At 52.5% G+C, this 24,162-nt stretch overlaps 5 protein-coding genes across 5 annotated transcripts; 2 read left to right on the plus strand and 3 right to left on the minus strand.

Annotated features, from left to right (window-relative positions):
- Positions 1 to 980: 980 nt before the first annotated feature.
- Positions 981 to 2,791, plus strand: ENH_00038070 (phosphatidylinositol N-acetylglucosaminyltransferase subunit, putative; the record flags this gene model as incomplete). Its single annotated transcript, XM_013580468.1, has 3 exons — positions 981 to 1,120; positions 1,722 to 1,840; positions 2,457 to 2,791. 3 exons carry the CDS (start codon positions 981 to 983, stop codon positions 2,789 to 2,791), a joined length of 594 nt encoding a protein of 197 aa, XP_013435922.1.
- Positions 2,792 to 3,278: 487 nt separating this feature from the next.
- ENH_00038080 (Regulator of chromosome condensation RCC1 (Precursor), related, related) lies at positions 3,279 to 6,264 on the minus strand (the record flags this gene model as incomplete). The annotated part of the gene is made up of 3 exons (XM_013580469.1): positions 3,279 to 5,168; positions 5,546 to 5,679; positions 5,850 to 6,264. The coding sequence occupies 3 exons, from the start codon at positions 6,262 to 6,264 to the stop codon at positions 3,279 to 3,281; spliced, it is 2,439 nt and encodes an 812-aa protein (XP_013435923.1).
- Positions 6,265 to 7,489: 1,225 nt separating this feature from the next.
- ENH_00038090 (hypothetical protein, conserved) lies at positions 7,490 to 9,408 on the minus strand (the record flags this gene model as incomplete). Its single annotated transcript, XM_013580470.1, is given in 4 exon segments — positions 7,490 to 7,753; positions 7,758 to 8,032; positions 8,394 to 8,934; positions 9,082 to 9,408. Coding segments are annotated over 4 exon segments (1,407 nt in total).
- A 3,139-nt stretch (positions 9,409 to 12,547) lies between these two features.
- ENH_00038100 (hypothetical protein, conserved) lies at positions 12,548 to 16,690 on the minus strand (the record flags this gene model as incomplete). The annotated part of the gene is made up of 1 exon (XM_013580471.1): positions 12,548 to 16,690. The coding sequence occupies one exon, from the start codon at positions 16,688 to 16,690 to the stop codon at positions 12,548 to 12,550; it is 4,143 nt and encodes a 1,380-aa protein (XP_013435925.1).
- A 4,055-nt stretch (positions 16,691 to 20,745) lies between these two features.
- On the plus strand, positions 20,746 to 22,458 carry ENH_00038110 (aldo/keto reductase family oxidoreductase, putative; the record flags this gene model as incomplete). The annotated part of the gene is made up of 6 exons (XM_013580472.1): positions 20,746 to 20,896; positions 21,003 to 21,140; positions 21,362 to 21,471; positions 21,642 to 21,731; positions 21,893 to 22,024; positions 22,240 to 22,458. The coding sequence occupies 6 exons, from the start codon at positions 20,746 to 20,748 to the stop codon at positions 22,456 to 22,458; spliced, it is 840 nt and encodes a 279-aa protein (XP_013435926.1).
- Between the last annotated feature and the right edge of the window lie 1,704 nt (positions 22,459 to 24,162).

Raw genomic sequence — 24,162 nt, forward strand, 5'->3', positions numbered from 1 at the left:
GAACAGCTGTAGCAAGAGCAGCAGTGTGTACAGTAGCAACATCAGGAGCTGGCGCTGCTGCCGCAGGGGGCCCCGTGCCGAACCAGCAACTCCGACCCCGGGCAGTGTTTCTTCTTTACTTTATGAGTCATTATTTTCCAGGAAATACTTTTCAATTTTGAATTTACTCTTCATTTTTACTTTGACCATGCCCTGTGGGTGCGTCAAGCCGGGCGCCCTTCACTAGGACGCGAGGGGCCCCTGTTGCTGCACCCTCTCTCCAGTTTCTATGCAGGGGCAAGAGAGCAGGCTCAACGGCACTCTTAGACTGCAGAAGGGCCTCCTATCTGTGCGTGAGAGCGGCCAAGCCCCTCAAAGCTGGCTGCATCACCTCAGACAAGGGTCCGTAAATAGGGGCCTCGCTTCCGGCAAAGGCCCCTCCGCAAAGTATGTACAAATAGGCGGAGACTTCTTATCCGAGGCAGTCCCCAGGAAGTCTGAAGCCCATAAACGTGCCCTCACTTCTGCTGGGACCTTTCGTTTTCACTGGCGCCCCCTGGCCCAGAGGGGTGCCTCCGACTTGGCAGGCGACGCACGGGTCCTAGAGAAATCCCCAAGCCTAAACCAGGACTCAAAAGCTTGGCGTAGCGCATACAGGGACACCCTGGCCGTTGGAGAGCCTCGCTGGAAGACAGTATCTTTGGCAGTGTCTTCAGTTTTATTAAGTCTGCGTGTGTCTGCCGCGGCTCCTGTGTGTCTTTGTGCCCCCTCCACCTGCACAGCTCCCCACATATATCTGCATTTGCCTGTCTGAGCGCTGCTGTTTCTGCCTGTTTGAGTGGCCGCCTCTGCCTCTCCTTGGGCCCTCCTGGGGGGCCCCGTTTGCCTCTGCGTGTTGCTGCCCCCCTACTCGCCTTCAGCCATATTTGCACATTTGTCTTAATAGCAGCTGCTGTCGGTGCCCCTGTCGCTCTCTGAGCGGCGAACTCCGCTCCTTGACAATGGGCGACTCGACCTCCACAGAGGTGAACGGCTTTGTGGGCTGGCTGACTTCCTTTGTGGCTTTCTTCGCCTACTTCTTCTGGTCCCTCAGCAGCAGAGAGCAGCTCGAGAGGCTCGGCATCAGCTACTACCCGGACAGGCAAGCGAGCCAGACGGCGACACAACTGAACCCCCCATGACAAGCCAAACTTCTTGAGCGCACTTGTGCTGCTGGCTCTGTTGGGTCTACTGGGTCGCTGCAGTGGCGGCTGTGGCTGCAGCTGCCTCCCCTTTGCCGCGTATTGGGCTTCTATGCCTTCTGCAAAGGCCCTGTCTACCCTTTTGCGTCAGTCTTCTGTGGTGGCCTTTGTGTGAGCATGTCTGGCTTTGCGCGTCTCGTCTACATTCGCCTCTTGGCCTCCCTTCTTGGCCGTTCCAGCTTCTGTTACTCCTTTCTACTCTCTCCCCTCAACCCTATAGATCGCAGCTGGCGCGACCTCACTGCCTATTTTTGCATGCGGGCAAACGAGGCGTGTACCTGCATTTGGCATCAGAATCTGTCGTTGTGCGCTGCTGCTTGTTGGAGACTCTTGTGGCAGCTTACAGAGTTGCTGCCTACAATGTTGACCGCCTGCAGATGTTTCCGGTCTCAACTCTTCCGCATGTGCAGGCCTCTGCGTGTTGCGTGTGCCCGTGGCTGTCTGCGGTAGCTGGGCTGAGTAGCTGTGCTCTGCTGTGGCGGCGCTTTGCGCATGCTTCAGGTACTGGGCGCTGTCGCTTCCTGTGTTGCTGCTGGTCGTGCTAGCTGTTGTCTTCTTCGGCTATGTCTTAATCAACATGCTGTACTCCCCGCCTCCTGACGACATGCGGCAGTTCACAGGCAAGGGGAACAAAAATGCAACTGAGAGAACAAATAGAAAGCACAAACAGCACACCGTACAGTTCAAAGAGCTCGAGCGACAGCTCCACATTCCCCAAGTTGGGAGCCGTAGACGCTAGCTACTGCATCTGCCCGGCTGTTTGCAAAGATGCTCTGGCGTGTTAGTGCAGCATCCGTGCGCCCAGGAAGCCAATGCAAGTTGCACATGCTATGTGCCGGTGCAGACTTGAACGTATATATTTATATATTAGATAGTGCGCAGACTTGAACTGGGATAGAAGGATTTCTGGTCGTTTGCTGTACCTTGCTCTGTGCACAAAGTAGAATTGCCTGTTCCTCTCTCGCACTTCATGCGCGGCAGCTTTCGCTCGTTTACACGCCCAAGTCTCTAGTTAGATGTGCAGCTGCACATTTCACCACCTTCCAGAGGTGTGAAACCACCGCATATCACTTAGGGTTTTTGGCTGTGAAGGTTGGGGCATGCGGATGCAACTGTTCTGTAGCTCCTCAGTCTATTTCGCTGCCTTGTGCCATCTCTTCTAGTCCGAGCCCTAGAACGTCGACCCAGAGAACAAACTTTCTTGTTTGGGCATGCGTCATTTTTTGTGATTTACAGATAGTCGAGCCAGGGCGCCTTCCCCAGAAGCTGAGCGTTCGCTCCAGCTTATGGCTGGCGCGTCTGCTGTAGCAGTGGCATCAGCGGCCGCAGCAGCAGCAAGAGGTCACCCGCAGCAGGTCAACTGCCAGGACCATATCCAGAAGCCTGTTGTGAACTTGCTGCAGCGGCACCAGCAGCAGCACCACCACCACAGGCATACCGGCACAATAGGCGACATCCCTCTTGCACTTGTCTCGCGGGTGTTATTCCCCTTAAACCCAAACTTGGAGGGCAGACCTGCAGTCCTCGGGGGCCCTCCCTTCTACTACGAGCCGCTCAAGCCCAAGCCCTGAAGCCAGGCGCGTACCCACGTCCCTGGAGAGCCCAAACGTCAAGATTGACGTTTGGACTCAACCTATCGGGCCCCGAATGATGTACGCCCTTGCGATTGGGGCCTGCACAATTGGTAATAGTGCCATAGTTGAGCCCGCCGAGGCGTAGTTTGTAGGAATTCTAGCGACAGCAGAGTAGCCTGGGGCCTATGAGCACATAGGGCCTCCAGTAGCACTGCACAGCAGGCGACGTGTACCATTTGCTGGCACGGGTGCCGCGCCATCCGACGAAAACGACACTAAAAGAGGGCCTCACCGAAAGGCCCTCTTTTTTTCTTTACAAAGTTAATGTATTGGCAAGACTTAAGGGATTTGTTTACGGATATACTACGACAACGGGTGCTGATGCAGTGGATACTCCTGTAGCGGTTGCTACTGTAGCAAAGATGTTGCTAAGAACGTCCTTATATTGCTGGGGACCGCGTTTTGAAGGCTCCAGAGCTGTTCCTCAGGGGCTTCTGTTGTAGCTGCTGCTTCTGCTGCTGCAGATTCTCTCCCAGTACGAAATCTCCAGCAGCAGCAAACTGTGCGTTTCTCCTGCTGCAATATCCTTTACTGTTACTCTTTCAATGGATCTCCACACGCCATCTGCACCCAATTCCCCGCGTGTTCCCATGGGCGGGTCGTCGTCTTTCGGGGCCGTGTACGAGCGGCTTGCGCTGCTCCGGCGTACGGAGCCAAATACACTTAACTCACCTTTGCGTCTTCGAGCTTCAAGCTTGTTGCGGGTGCTGGTATTACAGACGCCGCCGCCACTGCTACTGCTGCTGCGTGAACTGAAAGGTTGGCCTCCGCTTTTGCTTGATAGTGAAGCTTGCCTGCTGTATCTGTTCGAAGCAGCAGAGTTGGCCTGTTTTCGTGTAACAGATATGGGAAGCCGTCGGATGCCTACAGAGAAAAGGGAAGGCCGTTTATTAGTTTCCGTACAGCTTTTTGACCTTAGAGGTACCCCCTTGCCTTTTGTTTGTGGAGCTGTTACCTCCATGGAATGTGGGCTGGAAGACAAGCAAGCTTCATTTGCTCTGTTTTTCGCGGCTGCCGTTGTCCCTGTATGTTCTCTTGAGCCCTTGTTAGCTGTCTTGTCGTCTGTCCCTTCTGCTCGTTTTGCCTGTCTCTTCCCAACCTCTGTATCCTTGCCCCCTAGAGAGTCCAGTCGCGTGAGCAGCCGGGAAAGATATGCCTTCAATGGGCTTTGTTGCTCTGGTTCTCCCGCCTCATTTGCAGCATTCCTGCGGGTCTGACAAGCAGGCCCAGCCATTGTACTTGGTGCTGCTGCGAGGAATGAGCGTTTCCGATAGTTCCGCAGGATCTGAAGAGGAGTCCGAAGTCGTTGTGAGAAAAAAAGATGCCCCTTAATACGTTGGGTGACTGCTGCATCTTTTGCCTGCGGTGAAGCCTCTGCAGTTCCTTTTCCGCTGCCGCTGCTGTCCCCACTGCAGTTGCTGTTGCTGCCTCCAAAGCCGGCAGCAGTATATGCTAGTGGAGGTGTCCAGATGTTCTGGAGAGCACTGTACGCAAGTGCCTCAAGATCAATTCGCTTTGGAAGCTTGATTCTCTTTCTCCCTGTTTCCTGTCTCTGTTGGGGAGATAGGGGAATCTGCTGCTGCTCATTGCTGCCCCATGCATATAGCTGAATGGGCAACACGCAGGCGTGCTGTTCCAGATTTGCTCTGTCAGGACGGAGATGGGACCCTGACTGGCCTCCATACTTACCAAAAGAGGCCGAAGGACAATGAGGAAGACTGTCGGAGGAGACTGCAGAGCTGAAAAGGTCTGTAAAATGGAAACTGCCCTCAGCAGAACCGCTGAGTCCACAACTAAAGGTATTGCGCCGCAGCGGAGGCGACAAGCTCCTCAAAGGCGCCTGAAGGGGAAAAGAACGTAGTGAGTGACTCCTGCACGGGTCTTCTTTTCTGGAAAAGCTGGAGCAGCGAATTGCCTCAGCCGCCTCTGAGACAGTTATCTCCCTCAATACCGTTTTTGTCCAGCCACCGTCCCCTGCTGCTTTTTCTTCTGCATTTGAAGACGTGCTTGACGTCTTATCAATGGAAACAAAGGAAGGACCCGTCTGAGCAAAGCAGAGCGGAGGCACCCACGGGGGCCGTCCATACAGGCCACTTGTCTTCTCTGACCAGTCCACAGAGCCGCTTTTGCTAGTAGCCTCCAGTGAGGGCGGTAGAGAGGCGAAGGACGACGATGAGGAGCTGCGAGAACGTTCATCCTCGGAAGAGTGACTGGAGGGGCAAAATGAAACGCCGGCAATCGTAAAGGCGAGGCCAAGGGCCAATCTGTGGATCTGGATGTAGGAGGGACGTTTTGGGTCCTGCAAGAAAGGTAACTGAGACAGCAAACGTCACAGAAAAGTACCGGAATCCTTGAGACACAGCAGAGATTGGCACTTGAGAAGTTGCCCAAGCTGATTACTTGCGTCGGCCTCCCGTTGCTTCTCAGCTGTAGCTCTGAATATGTTGGCTACTTCGTGCGACATTCTGTTGCCCTTTGAGTGTGCAGACGCTCCCTTCGTCAGCTGTCTGTGGTTCGCGCACTGTCCACTTTGTAACCATGTATGTAAATTCCCTGAGGCTGCGATTCCCTTGCCTTCTTCAGCCTCCTTTTATTTCTACATGAGTTAGTGCGTGATTCTCTCCTTCCACTGCATTGCGTCCCTCTCAAACTCGTCTTTTCAGCTTTTATCAGCCTTTTTGGTTTCCTCACCTCTATAGGTTTCACAACATTGCGGATCGAGTTCAGACCCAGCTGTCCCTCAGACCCTCTGCCCCACATCAACAGTTTGTCTCCCGACTGACGGTAAGCGCTCTTGCTCTCCTGTTTCTCTTGCTGTGGTGCAACTGCAAATACACCCCAAAACACCACATTTGGCAGCTACTAAAGGAAGCGGCATGCCTTTCAGTGATTAACATATTAAGGTTAGCTTGCATGGATCCGTATATTTCACATCTGTTTAAATGAAATGAGGGTCTCCAGGGACACTGAAAGCCCGTATGCTTCCATTCCCCACGGAGTTTCAGCTCCGTACGCTTCTTTTTCTGGGCTTGTTGAGCTAGCTTGGCCCTGTACTGCTGAAGAGGTCTTGAGAAGAGAAGTTTCGAAGGACGTCCCAGCCTTTTCCCTTCCTTTTTATTTTTTTCCTCCCTCACGACAGCAGTTGAAAGTGTAGACTTATGTTTCTGGCCCTTCCAGTCCAGCTGCTGCAGAAGTTGCTGCAGCAACTGCTGCTCGCTGCTCCTGTCCGCAGCACAGATTGCAGCGCAGTGTGTGCCGCCGCACACAACGCGTGTAGCAAAACTCCCCAAGCCCTTCAGTAGCTGAGGGCCACAGAGGTGGTGCGTCTTCGTGGGCATCTGGCGGCCGCGCCAAAGCCACTGCTGAATTGGCAAGTGATGAGACAGCACAAAACAACTGGCTGCGTCCATTCATGCTACTGCAACGTGAAATTTTTTCTGTGCTTGCAAAGGCTTCAATGCAAGGGCAGATGTACGAGCACAGAGAGAGAAACGTATTCACACGGCTGTGCGGCTGTGGGCTTACTTGTAGATACTTTTATAAACATGCGCAAAAGAGCATGTGATAGCGCCAATGCATGCACTCATGTGTTAGTAACAGCACGACAGCATTGCAGATTGCTCATAGTTTAAACAGGTAAAACCTTCATAGCAGATGAAGGCATCCAATAATGTTCAAGGAGCATTATTGGACGCGCAAAATCTTGCAAATGCCACTTCAAAGATAGACAACAGGATTGGAGTTCCGAAGTTATCTGTCCACTCTTTTTTTCAAAAGGCGTATCGTGATGCTGCATTCCTTACTGCTTTCAGCTTGCGTGTTTCCCAAGAGCCAACGACGGCAGGGCCCCAAACATAAACTTGACCCTCATCAGAAAGGCAAGCACTGTGCCACCGTCCAAGGCACACCTGAAACACAACGCAAGCACAAGTAGCAGCAGTCGAACAAGCAGTTACAGAATCAGTGAAAGACGCAGGCTAAAATGATGCGGAGGGTGCAGCAGCCACTGAAGCCACTAGCAATCTAAGGGGTTCAAAAGGTGCGGCCACCGACAGGCACGACACCAAAAGCATGGACATTTGCGGCCTACAGCAGCAAAAGTGGCACCTCTTGCATGAAATGCAGATACGTCTCCATTAGCAGCTATAGTGAAAAGACGTGCCTGCACAACTGCAGTGGCGAAGGGAAAGCGGACACGAGAGGGCCTGAAGGGACTGAGGCTCCGACAGGAAGTTTCCCTACCCAGCTGTCCAAACTGCAGCAGGAATGCAAGAAAACAGAAACAATGAAGAGCACCACCTGAGCCGACACAAAGAGAATAATTTGCAAGGGAAGAGCTAGCACGCGAAACAGCAAATAGCAAACATACTGCAAGCAGAAGAGGAAACGGCAGTCGCTGAGAATGGTAGGTGCCGTGCCGCAGCAATGGATCAGCCGCAACAGTAGGAGAAAAGAGCCATCCCAGTACGGGCAAGAGACATCAGTACAATCGACCAAGCGATGAAAGAAATAATAACCACACGACAACGGCACTTCAGAAGCCGCTATAAAGCAAAGCCATCAGCTGCGGACGCAACAAATGCAGTTGCAGCGGCAGCGGAGAGGCAAATCCTCTTCTACGGTGAAGATAAATTTTTACCTCATTGTTGCCCCAAGTAAACAACTGATCTCTGCAATCAATACAAGCTGAATGCCTGAAGCGGAAAGCCAAAAAAGCATTTGCTTCTGAAGCTCCAGCTCGGCTCCAGCTGCAGCAGGTGCGAAGACCCCTCTACGTCCACTCGTGAAAGCAGAATATAGCAGTTGAGGGAGCACAAAATTAGACATTCTTCGATGCAACAACGGAGCAACAAGAGAGTAAATAGAGGTTCGCAGCTCGGGAATGCACAATGTGCTGACTTCAAGGCTGCGAAGAAAGTGCAATGTCCTGCTTGCACTCTATGTTGGTGGCCCCTCCTGCCGGGGCAGCAGCTACTACAGACCTGTAACCAGCAGCAACAGCGGCAATTGGAGGTTTCAGGCCTTTGTACATTGTCCGGTCTTCTATAGGCATCCTCTGGGGTAGTGCAGCAAAAAGAAGCGGCTGTTGGGGAGCTGAAAAGAGGCCTAGCTGGCCTTCAGCATTGCTGCCACAAACCCACATGGAGCCATCTCGGCAGAGAAATATGCTATGTTCCCCTGCAGCAGCAACATAAGCAAAAGAGGACGCGAAAAGAGCACCTACTGAACAACGTGTCAGACCACGTAGCAGCTTACTGTGCTCCGTTGGAGTCAACAGAAATTGCAGCGGTCGTGGCCGACATAGCCCAACAGCAGTGATAAACGCAGCATAGGCAGAATCAGGGTCAATATCAGTTGGACCGCAGTCAACACCCGCAGGGGTAAAAGCAACGAGCGGGAGCACAGTAGCTGCAAATCTAGCGGCACCTTGGCAATGCGCTACACAAGGGTATTTAACAGCCATGCTCCCAGTCGATGCAAGAAACACAGCAACGCAATCAACGCGAAACTAAAAGAACATGCAGCAGCTTCTGCTCACCGCCCAAGGCAACGGCTTGTACTTTGTGTTCTCCACCGAACATAGGGAGGATTGACGGCCTCCATAGGGATGTAGGCAGGCGCTGTCTGCGCATAGCTGCTGCCACTGCTGCCTTGACGCTCCTGCTTTTCTTGCGGCTACTCTGAAACAGATTCTGCTGTTGTTGCTGCAGTAACGCTGCGGAGTTATCCAAGTCACCTGCAGGAGCGATTCCTAGTTGGCCGCAGCTGTTGCTTCCCCATACATAAAGCCCGCCTTCCTCCATAACCGCTGCTGAGTGCTGTGCTCCGCAATACACCCTAATCACGTTGGGCTGATCCTGCTCTGGCTGCTGCTGACGCTGCTGATGCTGCTCCTGATGGCATGCATTGGACCAGCCGGCATTCTCTAGATGCCTCCAACGGCAGCCATCCTCAGAAGCGTCTCTCAATGCCTCCAGCAGCAACTCTCGCGCTACCCATGGATGAGGAGCCCTTGGAGAACCCCAGCCACCCACTGTGATCCTCCTCAGAATACCCGCTTTTCCAGTCCGTACATTTGTCTGAGCCACGCACACCCCAATAACCACATGCTAGACATCTGACCTTCAAAACCTATTAACGCTTTAACATCACACCCGCAGCGACATAAAAAAGCACAGGAGTTTCAAGATTGTATCAAAGCATCAAAAGAGTTATACTTTCCTGACCTCAAAAGGCGTTTCCACGGCAAACGAAGAACAAGCAGGCGTGGCTCCTGGAAAGTTATTAACAGCGATGTCGTTTCTCCTTGTCATTTGTCCTTTCGTCCCCTCTAACAGCGCTAGCGCTTCTCTATTGGGGAGATGTGAGGGTGATACGGATGCGGTATATTCTAGTGCCTCTGCTGCCGTTACCGTTGTATTTAAAGAAGAGGCGCCAGTCTGCCGTGCCAGGAACAAAGCACCACCAGTGCTGCTGCTGTCAAGTCTTCCTTCGAAACCTTCGAAAGGCCTGTCACGTGCAGTGCAGCCTGAGGGATATGGGGCGAACTGCATGTCCTTCCCAAGATTCAACAGATTGTTGCATACGCGAGAAACGGCTGCCGCTTCCTTTGCTGCTACATACCACAAGTCAGCTGCAGCTCTACACGGTCCTGATCCATCCAAATTTCTGTTTTTTTCCCATGAAGAATTACAGGTGTGCCCCCTCGCTTTATTGCTGCTGTTGCTGCCGCTGCTTTCAATTGCAGCGAAAGGGGAACTTCTCTGATCGGAGAAGCTTTGACTTTTCCCTCTGTCTTTGTTGGCCCAGCCCCTTGAAGCTCCTCCCTGCTTTTTGTCCTTTTCCAAAGAAGTGGCTGGGGTGGGCAGCAGGAGATAGACAGCATTTGCATGTAGCTTGAGCGGGTGCGCAAGCTGTCCGCTTTCGTTGCTGCCTAGAGAAACACAAAAGTGAACAAGACGCAGGAAGCCGGTATAAAGCCATTAGGCCAAACAAAGACAGACGCTAATACGTGCAAACGGAAATCTCATAAGCCCAAATACACAAATTTTCGCAAGATCTGTGTACTGGAATTCTGGCCTGTGGCACTGAAATATTTTTCAGGGTTAATGTGCACAGTAAGTTGATGCCACGATGCCCCATAGGCAGTTTTATATGCTTTGCTGGAAGCTTAGCGGCTCTAGTGTCTCGCAACAGATAGGGATATCTGCGTTTCTGTACCATACCGCAGGCCACAATGATCGTCTGAGACCTCCACCGATAGCTCACAGAACCAGAGGATGCTCTGGGGTACTTCGGAGGCATTACAGACTGTACTGTGGGTTCCACTGGACTCGCTTCGTTGTGCACTCCACCATTCAGCCTTGAAACCCCTGGACCCTTCATCCTCGAAGGAGATCAAGGGCCGCGCACAAACCCCTGAGTTTTAAGCCAGAATGGAACTGAAATAGCGCAGCAGGGAGGAACTGTAACCAGTCTGAGCACTGCAGTTTCTCACCAAGGGGGCAGCAGCAACACAGGCGGTTCCGAAACCTCCAGCACTCACACTTCCTGCCTTTTAACTAGGAGTGAAGCGGTGTGTGTATATCCTTTAAGAGCCGCAGCGTGGCTGTTGGTCTTGGGGTTTGCTTTGACTCTCACGAGCTCTTCATGTGCCTGACGCTTCCTTCCCTTCGCGATGCGTTGTTTATTATTTTACCTGTTGCAATGGCTTGTCAACAAAACAAGAGCTACTACTGCAGGAGACATAAGAATGGTCCTTGAGGCTGTCTTTGTCCCCTCAAGAAGTGATCTCCGGAAGCGTCGGCACTGAAGTCTTGCGATCAACTCTCGGCACACCTGCTTTTTGCTCTCCTGGCATTCAAGATATGCCTTTTTAATTCCACATAAGGGAAAATATGGCGTCCTGTTTAATGCCTTCTTCTTGATCGTAGCGACGCCGGACCAGTGGACTGTGGACCAGTGGCCTGCTCCGGAGTCACTGGCATCGATTTGCTAATGCTAGATTCACCTCCCCGCACCCAACAACACGAACCCCGATTTTCTGCACAAAAGGTACCTTATACAAAAATATGTAGCCTAGGAAGCCGAATAAAGATCAACTTGCCGCACTGTGTTCCTGAAATGTGCGCTTGTGGCCTGACACTGGGGTATTGCTGGGCACAAACTGGCACACATGGATGCAATTACTGCCTGGATCGGGTGCATCACGTACTTTTTATCTCAACAAAAAAAGGCATCACGTATTTTTTATCTCAACAAAAGGATTTACGTCCTCTCTACTCAAGCCTGCGTAGCTGTTGGACACTCTAAAGTGCAAGTGGAAATGGCCGAACACTCTAACTACCGTAATAAGGCCGGCCAAAACTGTACCACCTCCGTGTCTCATTGAGAACTCCCAACACACACAGGTAGTAGTCCTGGAGACGAGACGTTGAGTTTAATAACTGCCGCAAAAGGCTACAAAACTGGCTCGTGCTCTCAAGGGACACGGAAGTCCCTGTTTCCGTTGCTTTGTGCCGCCGCTTCACATCTGCTTGCGGCTACTGCACATTAGTGGTACCTGCAAACTGTGACCGACGGCATGTCTAATTAACACTCAGCACTAGGTCCCTGACTGGCTATCGGCCTACTCTCCCCAGATACCACTTGAATGCCTATGAAAACGTCACCTCTCTGTTGGCTGCGCCTTTTTTCAATATAAAACGCATACGCGGCAGCGGTCGTTTCCTGCTACATCATCACCAGCAGCCCTACAACGGATGGTAGCTGGAGCCTCAGATGCTGCAAGCCCTGCTTGTCTTATTACTGGCGCAGTGCGGCTCTTCTATCCCCGCCTATCGTATAATGAGTGGGAGAAACAGGCGCACTGCTTTCTGCGTATTTGGCTTCCGGGAAGTAAGTAATGAAGGCAAATGGTGAACGCAAGTGATGAAGGCATTGGAATTGGCAGCGTACAGTACACAGCAGCCGTTGCTGCGTGATGTGCCTGCGGAACAAATTACTCTGCTGCTCCATTCCACACCCCTTTCCACGTCTCAATCGAGAGTCACGAACACGCCGCCTGTGCCACCTCTGCTGCTGCTGCAGCATAAAATACTTGAAAAGCACGAACCCGGCGGGCGTGCCGTGGGAATTAAAGTGTCACCAAGTGGTCGTACACACCTGAAATATCTTGATTTATTGCAGCTCTCCAAACGTCTAACACCACCTTAATAGCAACAGCGGCTTCTTCTACAGCTGCTGCTGCCCTTACTGCAGCCGCGGCATCTGGGGAGGCAGCAACTCATGATGCCGGTCCCGATGCATTCACTGGGCCACATTAAACCATACAGCAAGCAATAGAGAAAAAGAGTCACAAGACGACAAACGAAATGGCTTAACGCAACAAGAACTCCATCATGGGCCCTTCCAACAGTGCCTTGAGGTCCCTATTCGGGGAGACACTATCGTGGGTATGCATATGGTGTAAGCAGAGATAGTATGGAACCCTATGAAAAACAATCGACAGCTTAAAATACATGCAGACCAAAGGAAAGATATATACAAAGCAAGCGTGCACTTTCTCAGCAGTGTCATTCTACGGCTTTAACAGCAGGTGCTCCTGCACTTCCTGCTGCAGTGCGTGCTGCTTCTCCCTCTGAAACATAAAGGCCTTTTTCGAACCCGAACAACACAGTGGGGCAGACATGCTCATTCAAAAATGCTGCAACAAAAGCTCCCCCTGCATCTTCCTCTGGTGCCGCATGACTCCTCTTCGCTGCACGGAGCCATATTTACGCTGTTACCGATGCCGCCTACGCTGCTGCTGCTACGGCAACAGGGTCGTACAGGTGTCTTTAGAGCAACACCAGGCGAAGGAGCGGCCGCTGCAGAGCCATGCTGAAGGACGCTGAGAAATGGAGTGAGGAATTCGTCCACTTCACTACTATCTGTGAGACACTGAGGGCAGCCTTCGCCTGCTACCGCGGCTGCTGCGGCTGCAGTTGCTGGATCCGTGTCAATTTGTTGCTGCAGCGCGCTGCAGCAACAGCATGGCACTCCCAGTGGCGGCGGCGTAGCAGCACAAGGTGAGCATGCGTCCAGCGGGTCCGGAGGTGGTGCTTTCCTCGCAGCAGCAGTCACACTCTCGCTTTTCCTTGTCAAACCACTGCCGGTGCTGTTGCTGCATGTAGCGCGGGCAGATGTTGGTGACGGCTCTTCTGAAATGCTGCAGCGCGTGCTGCTGCCACCACTGAAGACTCCAGTAGGGTTGTACAGTCCCTGGCCGGTTAGAGCTGCAGCAGCTTCCGCAGCGTATATTGCTGCTTCTTTGGCGCGCTCATTTACCTCCACTGAGCAGCAAGTACTACGTGCAGTCTTTTGTGGTTGCGGCGTTTTTGAGGATAGGACACGAGAGCTACGGCGAAGCCCGGGTGAACTGCTGCTGCTGCGGCTGTCCTCACCGCTACTTTGGTCGCAGTGGACACGGCGCGCATCCAAGAGCAGATCCGCGGCAGCGGCTGGCGCCATGCCTAGTGTTACTGCCTTGATACCTCGTCTGTTCCACTTTCGGTACGGCAGGCCGATGCCAAGCGCCTCCGTCAGTCTCTCCTCGAGGTCCTCGCAGCCATTGCTGCTGCCGCTGCTGCTGTTGTGCTGCTGCCACATGGACTGCCCAGACATCCACCCCCCTACTGTGCCGCGTCCCTCGTTGTCCCTGTCGCTGCTGCACCTGCTGAGGCTGGTGCTGCTGCTGCAGCTCTGAAACTCTTCAAGCGAATCACTGCCGCCGCCAGCGTCGGGGCACTTTCTTTGGCTCTTGCTGGTGCCTCTACTGTACCCAATGCTTTCAAATGAACAAGCTGAGGCTTCTTTGTCGCAGAGAGATACTTCTCTGTCGCAGAGAGATACGGCGACAGCGGTGGCAACATCAAGACCCCATGAGCTGTCTTTGGCACAGTCTGTTGCTGCTGTTGCAGCTGCTACTTCTGCTGGCTCTTGCGCTGCGAATACACCCTCCTTCGCTACTGGCATTGCAGAAGTTATTGGAACCGGTGCATTGGCTACCGCTGCTGCTGCCCTTTCTGGTGCCAACGCTGCGGATGCGCCTTCTTCTGGAGCTGGAGCTGTTGGAACGAGTGGTACTGGCACAGTTTCTCCCGCTGCTTTTCCATCTGCTGCAGGAGCCTCTGCTGACAGTACTGCTATACCTGTTACTCCTTTTGCAGGATTTGCAGGCGTGCTTGATGAGGCCACTGACAGTACGGCGTCTTCACGTTGTTGATGTTCCCAGTGTTCCTTTGTTAGGTGGTTACGTACGGCCGCTGCTGAATCTAACGTATCATATGTTCCTGTTGCGCCTGGAGCTGCTGCTGCTGCCTCAGTTATTACTGGCACCGTAACAGCTGCTGCAGCAGCGCTGGTGCTGCTGCTGCGGCAACGTTGGTTTGGGCTGACTTCAGCTTGAATATCGCCAACAGCCTCACCCAGGGAGGCCTGTGGAAAACCGTGCTGCAGCTGCAACTGCAGGAGGAGGCGCTGCTGCACCTGCAACTGTTTCTGTGCCTCTGCATACCTTTGGCATTGCTTCCGTTGCTTCTGCTGCCTCTGCTGAAGCTGCTGCTGCGCTAGCTCAGAGCCCACTGCAGTGTACACGCAGCTTCCAACTACAAGGGGGCTGGTATGCACTCTACGGCCAGCGGACTCTCCAAACAGAGTACCTGAGCCCTCCTCTCCTGGAACTGCTGCCACTGCTTCTAAACTCGTAGCTTCATGAGCAGCAGCTGGTGCTGTGCTGGCCTTTGTGTGGCGACGCCGCCACATCAGCAGGTAGGACACACCATGTTTCTTCCGACGCTGCTGTTGCTGTTGTACTTCTCGCTGCTTCACTTGTGGCGGCTGGCATTGCACCACCTGGGCTCCCTGCGTCACGCGCTGCTGTTGCTGCTGCGGGCTCTCCACTACGTGAACTCCCCGGCAACTAGAAGAAGAGCACCCCATTGCGCAGCAAGACGCTAAAGCTGACGCTGCCTGTGGAGCCGTAGCAGAAGCAGCGTCAGGTCTCTCAACTGTCCTTTGGTTAACAGACGAGCTTCCCACTGCGTCTTCAAGAACGGCTGCAACCGCAGTATTGCACCTTCGCACTCTTCCTGTCGCTGTCACTAGAGATCCAGCAGTAGCAGCAGCTTGAAGATTCCCGCTGCTGTGCGTACGGGTGGCCTGTTGCGGCCGTTGATGCTGTTGAAGCGGCGCCCGCCAAAGTTTGCTGCCACTCCAAAGAAATGACAAGCGAGATAAACTTGTGATGGCGTTTTTGCTGCTGCCGTGGCTGAAGCTGCGTTGCGTCGGTAGCATGCGCCCGCGGGACAGATGCTGCTGATACAAACGCCTCTGTGGCACAACAGGAAGGCTCTCCCTGCTGTCGGAGATTTCCGTTGCCTCCGTTTTGCTATTGCTTCTGCTGGCCACCGTCGCTGCGGCAGCAGGGTCAGGGTCATCCAGAGGTGTTTCGAAAAGCGCAGAGAAACAGGGAACTGCTGTTGCTGCTGCTGCTGCGGCCGCAGCTGCCGCTGCCGTCGCAGCAGCTGTTGCTGCTGCTGTCGCCGTTGCAGTTGCTGCAGCTGTTGCTGCAGCCGTTGCTGCAGCTGTTGCTGCAGCCTTTGCAGCAGCTGTTGCGGCTGCCTCTGCGGCGTCATCTGCAGCTGCTCCTGCTGCCGCCGTTGCAGATCTCGCCCCTGAAGTCCTCGCCACAAGAGAGGCCGGCTCGACTGCCACTGCACTGTCGCTATTGCAGTGGCGGTAGTAGCTACTGCTGCTGCTCTCTCCGCCGCTGCTGCAGCCACTCTCCAAAAGGATAACACGGCCTTCGAGCGAGTGGCCTCTCCAGGGTCCTCCGGGTGAAACTGCAGACGCCGCAAGAGCAGCAGCGGCAGCAGAAGGCGCCGGAAGCATCAGGGAAGACCCCGCCAACGAAACTGAGCTGCTGGGACATTTAAGGCGCTGATGCTGTGGCTTATGTTGCTTCTCACGCTGCTGTTGCTGTCCGCTCTCCAAGGGGGTGCCGGAGTCGCTGTGCAAAAAAGACGATGCAGCTGCAGGTGATGCTACTGCAGTTGGGCCCTCTACGAAAACGCTGCGCGCCATAAGGACCCCATGGGGCCCCCAAAATTCCGTTGGAGACTCATAAAAAGAGCTCGCCTCTTCCCTTGCTACTGTTCTGGGAGTTGCTTTTGTTTGTTGTGCTGCTGCTGCTTCACTGCATGGCAGCTCGGTTGGCTGCCGCTGGTGCCGCTGCTGAACACCGCTAGGGCAAATGTGATGGCAGCCCTGCGGAGGCAGAGGCACTTCGTGAATTCCTGGGCTGATGCAAGCTATGCAGCCGCACAAAGCGCTGCCGACACTGTCACGGCTGTTGCTTGTCTGTAGTCCTGCTGCTCTTCCTGTGGTGCAGGTGCGGCATGTGGGGGAAGCCACTGTGCTGCTGCTGCTGCTACAGGTAAAGGCGGGCAAAAATGGAGCGCTTCTGCGGGTGCAGCTTGTGCTACAGCTATCTCCTCGGCGCATGCATTGCTGCTGCTTGCCGCTGCTGTTCCTCTCATGCAGGCCCAGCAGTTCGTCGCTCCCTACGGCAGCAAGTGGTAGCCACACACCCGAAGTGCTGCCACAGCTCGATAAGCTGCAGCAACTAATGCAGCTACCGTCTCGTCCGACCTCCTTGTCAGGAGAAGTGGCGGCGGAGGAGCCATAGCCCTCCTGAGCTGGCGTCGTTGTTGCCGTTGTAGCTGCGCCTGTTGCTGTTTTACTGCTGTTGCACTGCCCTGTGCTACGGGAAAGAATGCCGCGCCAGCGAGACATGGGAAAAGTTAAAGGACTGCTGGAAGAGCCGACGGAGTAGAAAAGCCTTTCGTGCGGCCACAGCTGCTGCTGCTGCTGTAGCTGCTATACGCAAGCCGCGCTGCTTCTCGGGACGTCGGTGCAACCAGGCCAAGTGAAGGCAGTAATGCTGCCATGGTGGTCTCAGAACACATATGAGGCCCTGAAAGCCTCTCAGTAAGCCGTTATCACAGCAGCAACCAAAGCAGGGTCGCGAACAGCCGAAGCCGGCGCCCCAGGTTGCTGCTGCAGCTGCAAATTTCCAAGAAGCGGGCGCAATATGTGCAGCACAAAACCATGAAGCGGTCGAGGCGCCCTTCGTGGCTGAACGTTTTGCTTCCACTGCAGCTGTTGCCAGCGTTACCCTAGCTGCTGCAGTCGTCGCCAGTAGTAAAAGCAACCGCCGTTGAATTGGGGTTCACTCTGGTCCTTAAGCCCTATTAAATAGCATTAAATTCCTTCTCATAGAAGGAAAGCGGGAAACAAATGCTGCACAGGAGCTATTGAAAGCTACAGACCATAGCTGTTCCCCCAAGATCGAGGGAGTAGCAGTTGCAGCAGCGGCAACAAAAGTGGCAGCTCCAGGTGAAGCAGCAAAATGATACGATCCGTTTTTCATCAAATTGCTAAATTTACCTATTTGAGTTAAAGAGAGCGAAAGGGAGGAAAAATCATGGATAGAAACCGCGCAAGAGTGTGGGAGCTGCCGCGAGTAGCTGTTTATGCCACAGGTGAAAAACGGAGGTGAAAATACGCAACGTATACACCGTCTAATAAGTAAAACAGTACAATTTCAACAAAAAGGGAAAACGAACCACACAAGAACATGAGAACGTGAGGTCAAAGCGCGTCAGTTTTGCTCATTTGCAGCGCTTCCTGGGACAGAGGCGGTGGCGTTGCTCCTGTTGGCACTGCTCATGCACCTGCTGTTGCTTTTGCCTCTTTCATGGCAATTCCGCTGTACCTTTTACTTGTTGTTGAGTAAAAACCCACGTATGTGACATAACAAAGCGACCAGAGAGAGCATTTGACCCTCTTGTGCATCTGAAGTGCAGCCCTGTGGCGCTGCCGCTCCAGTTGTAGCGCTGGGCTCCACAATCTCTGGATCTTGTGGAAAAAAGGCAGACTGTGCACTATGAATAGTCCGTAGCATATTTACAAGGCTTTTTTTCCCTTCAAGTAGAGTCTTTCAAAGCACAGGCGCCGCCGCCTCCCCTACGCTGTGGCGTGACGATTGCTTGATCCCTACACCGCTGCTCCGCACATGGAGCAGTATGGTGTTGGCCAGGGAACGAGATGCATCTCCTAAATTGTGCATATAAACTCTATTCAAGTTAGACATTCGGTTTGGCGAGCTTTTGTACAGGGGAATGGGCACACTGGAGCGCGTGACGACTTGAAACTGCACTCAACATCGCTATTTCCGTGTCTTAAGAATTTTGCGTAGGCTTTATCACGATGGTAGAGTCTAGCAAAGCTTCTTCCCATTGATTAATCTCTAAGCTCGCGTCTATGAATATTATATTGGGTATGCAGAGCGCCGTTCAGGTACTTGTATGGCAGTTCGCTAGCTCACATTTGTGTGCTACCCTCAACTATTTACTGAACGCGGAAGCAAGCAGGTTTTCGCGCTACTCCGGTGTCTAGCCACCAAAGAGTAGGCTAGAAAAATGAAGGGCCTGGTAAGAATTCAGGCTAAATGCGACACTACCTACCAGGCTTGGGACAGCATGGCCAAGACTGGCCTGCAGTGGGTGGTAGTACCTGAAGATGATTAAGCTTCCCGTTAAAAGGGCGAAGTGCTAGATTTCCCCTGCCCTAAAACCGGGCATTGCGGGGACAAAATACACCAGTTCTGGTGTCGCAAAATATTATATTTGCAGTTCAAAACGATTCTGTTCTGTTTTAGCCAGACAGTGTCCACAATATCCCCACGAACAATATCCCCGGCGAGCCAACAAGCATTTGAAAAAGAACAGTGGAACGTGGTCTTATTAATCAAGGGCGCACAATCACGATCGCATTCCTTTTTTGACGATCCGAGTAGCCGAAGTGGTGAGTAGTGAGGAAACGGCTTGGAGTCATTGCTTGGTTGTGTTTGCTGTGCGAATCTGCAAAATATTTCCAGAGTTTTCTAGTAACTGTGGCTGGATGGGGTCCACACATCTCCCTCCCCCCTTAATTGGCTTTTCGGTTGTTCAAGTTGCTAGTTTGCACCGTTTTCGCTGGGTGCTCGCCGTTTGGGCAACTCCGGTGCGAAATCTTCATTTGCTGGGCCACATGTGTATGAGTTACCCAGGTGCATATGATACTTCTTAGTGAACATGGTCACATGTTTACCCGATGTGCTAGCATGTGTGTGCTAATGCGAGCTGAAAGTATGAGCTGTCATTTATAGGCATGGGGTAGGTGGTAGTGCGCATTTCCTGGAACAGCCCCTAGTTGTAGCTGGTTAACCACGACACAGCCAGTACATTCTGCCACTCATTTTACAGCTCTGGAAACCCTTCTGCAATCATACCAAAACAGTAGAAAGGCAGAAGGGTAGAAATTTCTACCAAGCAGTGGCAGGGCCTCAAAGGAAATCGAGGAGGCTTCTTGGCGTGTACAAATATCCCTTCACTTGCAGGTGCATTGCCGGCCCTATATGCCAAGACTTCTTGCGGTACTCACATGGTCTCGCCACCGTCTGAACTCTACGGTTCTAGGTATACTATAATATATTTGTACATTGCGTATCTTCATTTCGGTGCATAAGGTATTCGAAGGCTCCCTTCTGGCTCGATTGTGGTGTGCAGCACTACGTTCCACCCGAAGGCAAAAATCATGAGTCTGAAGGCAGCCGTTGAAGATGATTCCTTGTGGGCATCTTGGTGCACTCGAGGCCCCTTATAACGTTGCCCAATTGAGGCTGACAACCGTGTCTCCAGTGTCACGTAGTACTATATCTATGCCAATTGCCACGTAGTACGATAATTATACCAATTGGCACTGCCGATTTACTGCTTCCTCTGATGCACGGAATTGTGTCTAGAGCAGCTCAAAACCGTCATACATATTATGGCAACACATTACAAGTGCGAAGAGAGGCTACAACTGTTTGCTGAGTAGCTTTAAGCCGCAAAAATCGCAACCTCCCCTGTTCCCAGCCGCCCTCCCCTCTCATGCACTTTCGCGCGCCAACTCCATTAAATAAGTAGCTGCGTGCCACTCAAAGCACCAGGCCTAGCACCTCTACTTACGGCACTGCTGTTGTAATATTGGAAATAGAGGAGATACGCCGGCCGCATGGCCTACGCAGTCAAGGACACTCCCACACTACCCAGCCCAGCAAGTGAAGAGAGCCAACTGAGGTTCTGAACATGTTACACCCCATGTAGTGAGGACTAATCACTAGTAAAGGTAGCTTCCTTTCATAAAGGACCGTTCTCAATTTAAATCGTGCGGGAATGCCAGGCAGATCACAATCGGAATCATTAGGCGGGGTTGTCCAGCTGTGAAGTTCTAGCTACTGCACAACCTTCCCTAAAATTGCATTTTGAAAAACAAACTTCCGTATTGTCAAAATAACTTGGCTTCATGACGACAGGAGCAAAAAGCCTGGAAGAGTGTAGCGCCACCCAGGAAAAGAGATGATCGATTGCGCTGTTTGTTGTGTGTCTGTTGCTTCTGCCACAGCATCTGCTGAGGATAGCTTCGTGATTTAAATTGTTGGTTAGATTATTTCCATCCGCACACAGAGAAAAAAGCATTTAGTTGCGGGATCGGACGTTGTGCCGTTGTCGTGTGTACAGTGCATGTCTGCCAGCTGCCAGCGCGCGAAGCATGTGTCCGTACTTCGCTCCCAGCGCGATAAGCAAGTGCACTTCACACATGATGTGCTTCTCACATTTTCTCATTTTATCTCTGTTTCATTCTTCACCCTCCTTTTCTCCTATCCTTTTGTGTGCGGTGTATCGACAATGACTTGCCCGAGCCTTGCTGGGGTTGATCTTCTTGCAGCTGCAGAATGCTGCACACTATCCAACGGTGTTCGTATGCCCATTATAGGGCTAGGGACATGGCGGCTTCGCGGAGATAGGTTGCGATCTGGGGTCTTCGGGGCGCTTCAAGAGCGATACGCTTTGATTGACACCGCATCAGTGTACGGAAATGAGGAGGAGATCCGGCAGCTCCTGAAGGAGGCAGGTGTGTGGCGAACTTTCGAGCGATAAGTGCTCAGTTAAGCGTTTAATAACTTTAGAGACAGCGGTTAGCGTGGGGGAGCGGTGCCACCTTTGCTGCTGTGCTGCAGGAAACCCCAGGATATTCTTGACCTCCAAGCTGAAGCCCGAAGATGCCCAAGGGACGGAAGCAGTTCAGAAAGCATTTGAAGGCACAATCGAGCGTCTAGGAGTGGAGCAGCTCGACCTGTATCTAATACATTGGCCAGGTGAACGGACTTGTCTGCGTTGAGCTGCCGCAACAGTTGGAGGCGAACAGCTGTCCCAAGATTTCAAGTTTATGTGTACAGTTGTGTTTGCCAAGGCACGTACACACCAGGCTAAGTGCCTAGAACTGTGCGTATTTCAAGTTTATGTGTACAGTTGTGTTTGCCAAGGCACGTACACACCGGGCTAAGTGCCTAGAACTGTGCGTATGTCGCGCTTTCAGGCAGCGGCGGGGTGGACGCCAACAGCCCAGCAAACAGGCAGAGGCGGCTGGAGAGTTGGCGAGCCTTAGAGCAGTTGTATGAGAAGAAAAAGGCAAGCTGTGAATGGTTCGTATCCCTTGCATTCGTTTTCAAAAAAGTAACGGCGTCCCCATGGGGGTGGAGGAGCGAATAGATTGCATTGTGTATGTGTCGCGAACGTGTGCGGTTGTGCTAACGAGAGCACTAGATGGCTGTGGATTTTGAATAGGGGAGTGCAAGGCTTTGGCTCTCTTTGTTTAGGTCCGGGCGATTGGGGTGTCGAATTTCTTGGTGCCGCACATCGAGCAGCTGATGCAGGACGGCGCGAAGATCATGCCAATGGTCAACCAGGTACAGGCGCTTAACACCGATGCGCCGGAACTGCCGCTGACTTGGCTAGTTCGTGAACTTGTGGGTGATAGCAGAAGGACTGGCCGTCCCTGTCTTGTGGCTCCGATCTGGCCAGCCAGTTATTGGGTATTTTGTATATGTGTGCATTGCCTTGTCTGCAGCTTGAGTGGCACCCAATGTGTTGGGTTCCCGATTTGATCCCCTTCGCAAAGAAGCACAATATAGTACTTCAGGCCTACTCCTCGCTTGGGTCCGGGGAAAGCAGGCTGCTTGACCACCCGGTCGTGAAGGAGGTTCGGCACACCTGTACTACCGCTAGTTTACCTTTTACTGACCATGTTGAAAATGTTAGAGCGTCATTTGAGTGTGTAGTGAGGGATCTTGTGGGACGGGACCGGCGTGATGCGTTCACCTGTGTTGGCCGTGGCTTAGGCCGTGTGTAATTTGAGGGCATGCTTGTCATGTTGATCGGTTTATCTGCGGATTCCAATGTGTTTGGGTGTATCAGATCGCGAAGGAAATTAGTCAGCCACCCAGCGTAGTGCTTTTGCGGTGGCCTCGTCAGCAGGGGCTGCTGATCATTCCGTGCAGCACATCCCAGGAGCATCTGAAGGAAAATTTGGCAGCGCTGACCGTGCAACTGTCGGAAGATCAGATGAAGAGACTTGGCGCCATTCATGAAAATGTCAAGCACCGTTTCTGCTGGGACCCTAACACCATCGCATAGAATCTTATCCATTGCCACTTCACGTTTGTCTACGTTGGTTGCGTATTCTTTACTTGTCGGAGGGACTCACAGTCTTTAATGCAGAACAGCCTTTAGTCATTTCCTCCATCGTATTTTTCCCAGCCTGTGATCCTCCAAGTGGCTTCCGTAGGCTGCTAGGTCAGCACACACACACAAGCGCACAGGCTGTCCCTGCGTCCGGAGTGCAACAAGCAGTGCAACAACGGGGAGGCTAGCAGTCCTCGTTTAGCCGGAGAGTTTCTCGCGGCAGGGTTGGCTTGGCAAGCGACTCTGCTGCGATTACTGAAAACCGCAGCGAGCTGCTTTCGTCATGACAACTAGCATCCCAAAATGTTTTTAAAACTTCCAGACAGTTGTACCGCTAAGATCTGCGTTTGTCATGAAAAAACAGCATCATATCGTCCTCCCAGAGGATACAGATGGTTTAGCTATGTGTATGCTGTAGGCGTCTGCTTGCATCGCAGGCTTATGTCCGTATTTGCATTCCTAAGTTCACGAGTCTTTGACCGCGCACTTGCTGCGGTCTTCAGAAGCCGAGGACAGCGAGAACATTGTGAGCAGCGGTAGCGCATGCTCCTGCAAAGAGTACCCCTGCTCTTCGGGAAAAGCTAGAGGCGCTGTTCAGTGTGCAGCGTGCAAGGCAATATTGTCGAATACGGCGAGACCTTCCACGAACTTCGTCACTGCTGCAAGTCGCGTCATCCATGTGGGATATGTACTTCACGTGGACCCCCGTATCATGTGCCAGTGAAAGGCATTTTTCCAACGGAGAACTTCCCACCTGATGAATACCGTAATTATGGCGGTGACACCATCGCAACAAGAAGAATCTTTGTTACAATTTCTGCTTGGCTGAGGCAACGGGACCACGCCGCCCAACAAGAAATAGGTGCAGTGGCAACGCATCTATAGGTTTTAGCAGTAGCAGCAACAACGCAGCGCTCGGCATGTGTCACTCGCCGTGAGCAATGAAGCACATAAGTGGCTAAACTAAAGGGTTTCCACAAAATGCCAGAACAATATTATTACCAGACAGGGACAGGAAAGCCTTCGTCAGTACATCGCACTACTGCGTATAGAATAAGTGCTTACAAGACCACCGCGGTATGATGGTTGACAACCCCTGAAGCTTGTCGCTAGTCGTCAAGCAAATCTACATCTTTCCCACACGAGTTGTGGCTCCCCAGTTAAATGTCGGAGTCCTCTGTCTCTGCGTGAGAGACATCAGGCGCTGTCTGACAAGTCGCTAGCCCCTTTCCGATGCTCCTCAAATACTTCTGAGTCTGACATAGTTATTCAGCTTGTTGGTCTCTAATACTGCCGCAAAACTGTTCAACTTCGCTCCGAAGTTATGCAGTCTCCAGTCGGCCACTTCAGTAATTCCACAGTGTTTGTTTCAGTGTTTGCTTAGAGCAGCGCTGTTGATGAAAATCATCACATGGTGTGCTCCGCAGTAGCAGTGGCGATGCGATAAAACCGTACTTTTCTGGCGCCATTACGTGATGCACTGCTGCTGCTACGTAAAAAAAAGTCACTACTGGCGCTATCGCTCTGTTTCGTAAATGGGGAGTGAAACGCAGCAAACGGCTCCGTGCAGCTATATAAGTAGTAACATTTTTTACGTAGCACCAGCACTGCATCACGTAATGGCACCAGAGAAGTACGGTTTTATCGCATCGCCAC

This window comes from Eimeria necatrix, genomic scaffold (genome assembly GCF_000499385.1).
Source record: "Eimeria necatrix Houghton genomic scaffold, Enh_scaff27, whole genome shotgun sequence".
NCBI classification, from domain to species: Eukaryota; Apicomplexa; class Conoidasida; order Eucoccidiorida; family Eimeriidae; genus Eimeria; species Eimeria necatrix.